The 7,671-nt window shown below is 51.7% G+C and overlaps 1 protein-coding gene across 1 annotated transcript; it reads right to left on the reverse strand.

Annotated features, from left to right (window-relative positions):
- Window positions 1-680: 680 nt before the first annotated feature.
- LOC129580915 (nascent polypeptide-associated complex subunit alpha, muscle-specific form-like) lies at window positions 681-7,260 on the reverse strand. Its single transcript, XM_055471680.1, has 3 exons — window positions 6,633-7,260; window positions 5,996-6,106; window positions 681-4,173 (listed from the first exon to the last, which is right to left on the reverse strand). Exons 1-3 carry the CDS (start codon window positions 6,862-6,864, stop codon window positions 956-958), a joined length of 3,561 nt encoding a protein of 1,186 aa, XP_055327655.1. The 5' UTR covers window positions 6,865-7,260; the 3' UTR covers window positions 681-955.
- Window positions 7,261-7,671: the final 411 nt, after the last annotated feature.

The raw sequence follows: 7,671 nt of genomic DNA on the forward strand, positions 1-7,671 counted from the left end.
AAAGTAAAATGGTTTCCGGAAGCATCTAGGTTTGCTTTTAAGAAAGTCGCTCCGCGCTTTCGGAATTAAATTAAATTAAAGTACTATGGTTGGGACACAAACTTTACTGTACTATCTATCAGCTGATAAGGGATGCGCGGGTGCGCACGTCGTAATTATCGAATGCCGCATAACTTTCAATTGACTTACACAGGCTGACACAACAGTTAAGCTAGAAACCAGCGTTTCACACCACCGTCTTCTTCATCTTCACCAGTATTACCGTAACATGCGGCGCATCGCGAATTCAAGGCAGTCGCAATACCTACACACGCCATGACTTCCGCATGAAGAACGCCCCAGAGGCACATCTTTAAATTACTGCGAAACGAAATACATGTCAAATAACGCATACGACCAAGCAGTCATCTGTAACGTGGACGGCGTTCTCACCGGCAAACACTGCACTGACTGCCGAATTCCATTCTGAAGTAATTTGCGTAAACCCGAAAGCCTTATTTTGCTCGCACACTGTTTTATCATACTACAATGTATTTTACCGACATTCGGTGTACCGTATAGATGCCAGTACGGAAACGTTACATAATATATTAGTATGTTTCATGGTAAGGTTTTCCTAACAATATACTAGGGTGTTCTACTTTTCGTGACCTTTCGAAACCGCACGATCCGAATTAAGTTATCACTGTTATAAACAGATTACGCGTACATATATTACAATTTGCATAATATTAAAATAAAAGGCATAACGGGAATTTAACAGAAAAAATCCGATGGGGGTAAGAAAAAACCACAGCTCGCTTGTCACAACGTGTATACAACAGAAACTTGAATGCTCAAAATGAAACACAAACGAGAACAAGAACGCTTTCATCCAGAAAAGTCATCCGCATCCGCCAATCCAATTAGGAAACAACAGGAACTAACCCTTCCTCATCTACATCTTCAGTTCCCCTTAGAGCGCATTGATGGCCCGGCCCAGCTCGTTGACCGCCACCGCCGGTCCGCCGGTGTCCGTGAAGCAGCACCAGTGTCCCATCTTACACTGCGGCGACTTGGAGACCCGCTGGTTCTTGCAGCGCACCCGCAGGTCGCGCGTCGGCATGCACAGGCCGTTGGTGATGTCCGGCTTGCTGTTGGGCGTGCACTGCGTCTCCCCGCTGGCCACTTCCGGGGTCGCGGGGACCTCGGCGGTCAGGACCGGCGGTGGTTGGGTGGCGGCCGGGGGTTCCACGATGACGTTGGACTCGGCGGGGTCGCTAAAGCAGCACCAGCTGCCCATGTCGCAGTCCATGGAGGGCGAGGCCTTCTGGTCCACGCAGCTGGAGCGCAGTTCCCGGATGGTCATGCACTTGCCGTCCTTCACGGCCGGGTTGGAGTTGGGCGAGCAGATCTTCACCGGCATCTGCACCGCCGCCACGATCACGGAGACGCCGTCCTTGTTGGGGGAGGACACGCTGACGGAGGCGCCGCCCTGGGCGGGCGGATTGACGTTGACGGAGACGGCGGGTTGGGAAGGGTTCGGGAGGTTGACGTTGGGTTGCTGCTGGTTGGGAGGGTTCCCGTTAGATTGTTGCTGGTTAGGGAGATTCACGGGAGCTTGGTTGTGGTTCTCCTCGCCTTGGGAAACGCTGACCGACACCTGCGGGGGGTTGACGTTCGGCTGCTGGTTCGGGAGGTTCACCGGCGGCTGTTGGACGTTGACGGCGACCTGTGGAGGGCTAACGTTCTGTTGCTGCTGTTTATCGTTGGATGCCTGGTCGATGGTCACGGACACCTGGTTCTGGTTTCCGGATTGGGCGGAAGCCGATCCGGCGGCGCTGGCGCCCTGTCCCTGTCCGACACTGACGACCAACTGACCATTTCCGGTCGGGACCTGCACTTCCACCTTCTTGGAGACGTCCGAGGCGCCGTTCACCTGGTTGGCAGTGTCGCTGACCTTGCTGGCGTCACCGGCCGCGCTGTCCGCGCCGGCCACGTCATCGTAGCAGCAGAAGCGGCCGAAGGAGCAGTCCTTGGAGACGGAAGCTTTCTTTTCGATACACTGGACACTGAGCTGGCGCATCGTCAGACAGATGCCGTTGTGGACGCTGGGGTTCTCGTTCGGAGTGCAACTGACCACTCCCGGAAGTTTGACATCGGTTCCGGAGCCTGTTCCCTGGTTTTTGTTCGCGTCAGAGCCGGCGCCGGAATCGTGGTTGTCGGGCGCCACCGCTTCCTTGTTGACGGTCTGGACGTCGGCGGGAACGATGGTCTGGACGGCCGGTTGCGGCGCTTGTGCCGGGGTCACGTTCTCCGGGAAGATGCAGCACCATTCCCGCGCCTGGCAGTCATCGGATTTGGCGGCGGCGCGGGCTTTGCATTCCTTGGCCAAACCGGATGTGGAGACGCACTGGCCAAGTTGGGCGCGGTTGCTGTTGGGGTGGCACTGTTTGATGGCGAAGGATTCCGCGGACGGTTGCGCTGCTTGTTGGGGTTGTTGAACAGGCGGCTGTTGAATCGGTGGTTGCTGAATCGATGGCTGTTGAACCGGCGGCTGTGGCTGTTCCTGTTTGGTCTCCGTCGGGGCTTCCGACGCGGAGAAGCAGCACATTTCCCCGCTGGCGCATCCCGACGCCATCTTCGTCATACTGAGCGATCGGCATTCGGAGGACAGCTGGGATTTCTGGACACACTTGCCGGTCACCCCGGGGCGATTGGATGGTTGACAGCTGGCGCGGCTGCCGACTTGCTCGCGGTTGGGAGCCGGGCTGGCGGCGTACGGGGCATAGGTGGTGGTCACCGGCGCGGGTGTCGGGCCGCCTGATGGTGGCGATGGGGTTGGGCTGCCGGAGGGAGGTGCTGGTGTCGGGCTTCCGGAAGGCGGGGCTGGTGTTGGGCTGCCTGACGGCGGAGCCATAGTGGGACCGGGAGTAGGCCCCGGAGTTGGTCCGGGAGTAGGCGGCGGACCTGGAGTCGGACTTGGTGGTGCCGGAGTGGGACTTGGCGGAGCGGGTGTTGGGCTTCCGGAAGGAGGAGCCGGTGTCGGGCTTCCCGAGGTTGGTGCGGGAGTCGGGGTGGGACTTGGTGCCGGTCCTGGCCCGGGTGTTGGGCTAGGCGCCGGAGTTTGTCCGGGTGTAGGCGCTGGTGTCGGTCCGGGAGTAGGCGACGGGCCTGGAGTGGGACTTGGTGGAGCGGGTGTCGGGCTTGGTGGTGCCGGAGTCGGACTAGGTGGCGCGGGCGTTGGACTTGGAGGTGCCGGTGTGGGACTGGGCGTCGGTCCGGGTCCGGGTGCCTGCGTCGGGCTGGGGCTGGGTGTCGGTCCTGGTCCTGGTGCCGGTGTCGGGCTACCTGACGGCGGGGCCGGTGTGGGACCTCCGGAAGGCGGTGCGGGTGTCGGGCTAGGACTAGGCGTCGGCCCCGGTCCGGGTGCCGGTGTCGGCACATTCAGAAAACAACAGAACTGACCGTTAGCGCACTGATTGGACTTGGACATCTGTTTGCCGCGACAGTTAGTCGTCAGCATGTTTAGATTCCAGCACACGCCGTTTGTCACCGTGGGGTTGCTCAGCGGCGAGCAGGCACCGCCATTCATCGGGGTGGTGGTCACCGGACCCGGTGTCGTCGTCACCCCGCCAGCGGGAGGTGTCGAGCCGGATCCCCCGGACGCCGTAGACCCTCCGGGAGTCTGCGTGGTCCCTCCGGGCGCCGGTGTCGGGCCATTCCCGCCTCCTCCGGGGCTGGCGGTGGTTGCCGTTGACGGGACGTTAAAAAAGCAGCACTTTTGACTGGGTCCGCAGTCAGAGGACAGTGACAACTGCAGGGTCCGGCATTTTTGGGCGATTTGGGAGTCATTGACGCAGACGCCGTTCTTGACGGACGGTTGGGTGCGGGGCGAGCAGGCCTTGCCGGTCGGGAGGTAGGGCCCGCTAGTGGTACCGGTGCCGCTTCCACTGCCGCTTCCGCTGCCGTAGCCACCGCCCGTGGCGGTCCCGGTGTTGCTGCTGCTGCCATAGCTGCCACTCGTGCCGCTCCCGGTGCCGGTACCGTAGCCGCCCGAGGAGGCGGCGTTGTTGTTGTAGGCGTCGCTGTACACGTTGGAGGCGTCCGAGTCGAAGAAGGAGTCGTCTACGGAGGGCTCGTAGCTGGGGAACATAAACTCGATGTCCATCGGGCCAAAACCGTTGGGTGGTGCTGTGAATAGGACTTGTTAATTTTTATGTAAGGTTTCTTAAGTTGGTTTCTTAAGGGGATCCCTGTGAGATGAAAGTGGGTCTGGCAAAACATGAATAGGTTAAAAACAACTGGAAGATCATTGTTTCCATTGTTCTGACTGCATGCGCAAAGGGTTTGGCTACACAATGGTGTACTGCGATCTTGTCTACGCTCTCTCTGGACAGAGCTATTCAAGAAACAAAGGAAAAACTTTGAATTCAAAAGTCGAATGAGAAAGTTTTTTCAAATTAGATGTGATACACATCATTGGATGTGTTTTAGCCTAGAAAGCTTATATTCTCCAACATGCTAATAAAAAATGTTGTTAGTTTACAAAAAAATCGAGAAAAACACTTTTTGAAAAGTGTTTTTTTGAGTTTATTCAAACATGCCTTATTGAACTATGGCAGTGTCTCGGTATATAAGATTTCTAGAAAATAACACATTATCTGATGCCCATTTGGAAAGTGTAGCAAGTTTTACAATGGAGTTATCGATTTTTAAAGCCATTTCACAAGTTTTTGGAAAACGGCAGCTGAATGAAAGGCTTGCTGACTGACCGGCAGCAATGTGTGGCAGAGCCGGTTACCCAAGCCCGCGTTTTGCAGGATAGAGATCAGACAGAGCATAGCTAGAGAGGGAAGAATCAGCTTGGCTCCGGCCACAGGACAGCATGAGGCGTTCTGTTCTGCTGTCCAGGCCTATCTGCCATGCGGCTGGCCATGGCTAGCCGATAACATCATTGCACTTACTTCGCCTATGCTGACCCGGTCTTGTTTTTTTACTAATAACTTATGATCGCAATACAATATATCCCATCGAGACATACTATTTGAAAGCCCGAAAAATTTCCTACAAGCTGATGTTAATATCGATAACCCATTTATATGAATGTCATCTCATAGTGATCCCCTTAAGTGATGCGGCATTAAGGTAAAAATCGCTTCATCAATGAAGCTACCGACAAAATTGAAAAAAACTTTCTATGCGCTTTTGTTCCATAAAAAACTGCACAAAAAATTCATACGAGTAGCATGAGAATTTAATAAACAATATATATTTGATTAATAAAGACAATGGATATCTAAGAAAGATAAAAATATTTGTATAGAAAAAAGTCTATTAAATTTTACATTTTTTTTTAGATGAAAAACTATCTACAGTCTGAAGTTCGGTGCTCGATAAAACATTCCGCAGCTCGATGCAACTATAAACTGTTTAAACTATAAACCTCAGTTGTTTTTCATTAGTGTCTATCAGCGCGGTCTCCTTGTTATGCTAGTTCGCTGTTGCCTGAATAAAAGTAAAATAAAGTGTTTTAAAACTACTCCGTTAGACTTTTTATATACAGATTCAATACGATTTTCCAGTTAATCTATTTTAGCAGAAAATCCCATAACAACGCCCATTAAAGCGTGGATGGTTGTTATGCAAGTTTTATAGAAGTCGATATTGCATAAATGCATTGATAATATTTTTGTCCTTCTGTATACATACAACTTTAGCTAAATCCGCTTATTACGAAAACCATAATATTATTTTCATGAACATCAGTAAGTACTATAAATGCCGGTAATGCCAATCAGAGGAAAATGCTAAAAAACTGCGCAGTCTAACTCGTCACGGATCGAATAGCAATCCGTAGCGTTATTAGGGTTAACTACCCTGTCCATCACTTGTCAAGAAGATGCAGCGTCTTTCGAAAGAGTCGGAAAAAAAGCTTTATGTAGAAAAACAGTCCGAAAACTACCGCATCGCTGTATCGATACATAGTGGCTAGAACGTTATTTCTTGAACTTACATGGCGGCCGCGGCATCTTCGGCATTTTGTTGGGGTCATTCTCGTAATTGCCAATGTTAGGCTGCGGCATCGGCCGGGGCGGTCGCGGCGGCACCGGCGGATTCGGCAGCGCTACAATCAGATGAAATGCACTTTGCAAACTTTATCAAATTATTCCGATATATATGTACATAAAGTTATAATACAGTAATTATGACAATCGTGTGCAATTCAACCGGAGACAAGAACTACAATGAATACTTTAAGAAACTTGATGCTAATTTTCCGGTTGGCTTCCTTTAAACCCTTTGAAAGGATAATAATTGAAATATAACAGCGCATTAACTGCCAATAAATTGACGTAAATAGTTGCAGTTATTCCAGATATAATCGTAGTTCTGCAGCAAACACTGAATATGATGCATTCGATTACCGGTATAATAATGTCAGTTCCGTATATTAGTGTTTACGAACACATTTGGCGAATAATCTTTAGGAAATTAAAATAAAATACATAAAAATGATTTTATTGCAAAATTGATTCTATCAAATACATGGACGCGCGAAATGTTTGGCCAAATATTCGGGAGCTGCCCGAAAGTCGGTGAGGTTAAAAAGAGACAGGATAACTGTCGACAACGGCAGACCGCAGACGTACCTATTTTCACCCGCTGTTGGGAATTTTGATTAATATCCATGGAGTTGAACATGTAGTCGAAGTTGTCCTGATAGTTATCGTTACTGCTCGTCCCGTAGGCCGAGGAGGAGACGCTGTTGTAGGAGGAGCCCGGGGAGGAGTAGGCGCGGGCGCTCTTGCGCGCCTTGACGGCGGCGCAGACGCCCAGGGCGCAGGTCAGCAGGAGGAGCGTTGCGCACGCGCGCCCGCCCATGCTGGCGACGGGATGGTGTGGAGGGAAAGCGCGGGCAGCACGCAAATCACAATACAATCAGATGGGGGTGTGAGGTATCCGGCTGGAACAGGGACTCTCATGCAGCGCCAGACAATCGTATTATACAGGTACAGGTTATACTATTGTGATTGTCTGGTTAATTAAGTGTGCCGCGCGAATGACACCACACGGATCCGCTGCAGCGATGGATGTGACTGTGGCCTTAAAGCTGCATTTTGACCCGCAATCCGCGCTTAGTATTCTTCTGCCTCGTCAAGTTCACGATCACTGTACTGTACTATCAGGTATGCTGTGTGTTGCATGTGTGATTAATGGCCGGTACGGATGGTGATATGCGGAGCGGCTGCGTGCGTCGGATTTGGCGGAAAAAGAGAAGAAGATACACACCGCACTCGACAACACCGTACATACAGCACACAAGAACCACAATTCGCCCGCGGGCCACCAACAAACAGATACCGTCAGCCGTATATCGATTGTCGATTGATGATGGTCAGAAACGGAAATTATTCATATTCACCGTTGTTGACTAATTTCTGTCCAACTGACCTACAGAGCACTGCGGCCAGTGAACACGGCGCGATCTCTCATCGGCAGCCTAGTTCCACTTTTTGCCCTATCGCTGCTAACCGTATCAACACCAACCCCACCGACAACAGTTAAACTAAAGTTGATCACTGGTAATGTGCGGATGTCTGTCTGTGTTCGGGCACCGATTTACGGATTTACATGAGCCCGATACAAAAGAGTCGGGTTCGTCATGCACTGCCATCCCTTTCCCAGATT

The sequence above is a fragment of the Paramacrobiotus metropolitanus genome, unplaced genomic scaffold, assembly GCF_019649055.1.
Source record: "Paramacrobiotus metropolitanus isolate TYO unplaced genomic scaffold, Prichtersi_v1.0 Parri_scaffold0000001, whole genome shotgun sequence".
NCBI lineage: Eukaryota > Metazoa > Tardigrada > Eutardigrada > Parachela > Macrobiotidae > Paramacrobiotus > Paramacrobiotus metropolitanus.

Excerpts from the sequence above, each read along its gene's own strand:
- LOC129580915 (XM_055471680.1), bottom strand. The coding sequence starts at position 6,864 with ATGGGCGGGCGCGCGTGCGCAACGCTCCTCCTGCTGACCTGCGCCCTG. Across the intron at positions 6,107-6,632 it reads CCAACAGCGGGTGAAAATAG|CGCTGCCGAATCCGCCGGTG; the intron begins GTACGTCTGCGG and ends ATCTGATTGTAG. Across the intron at positions 4,174-5,995 it reads GAAGATGCCGCGGCCGCCAT|CACCACCCAACGGTTTTGGC; the intron begins GTAAGTTCAAGA and ends TCCTATTCACAG.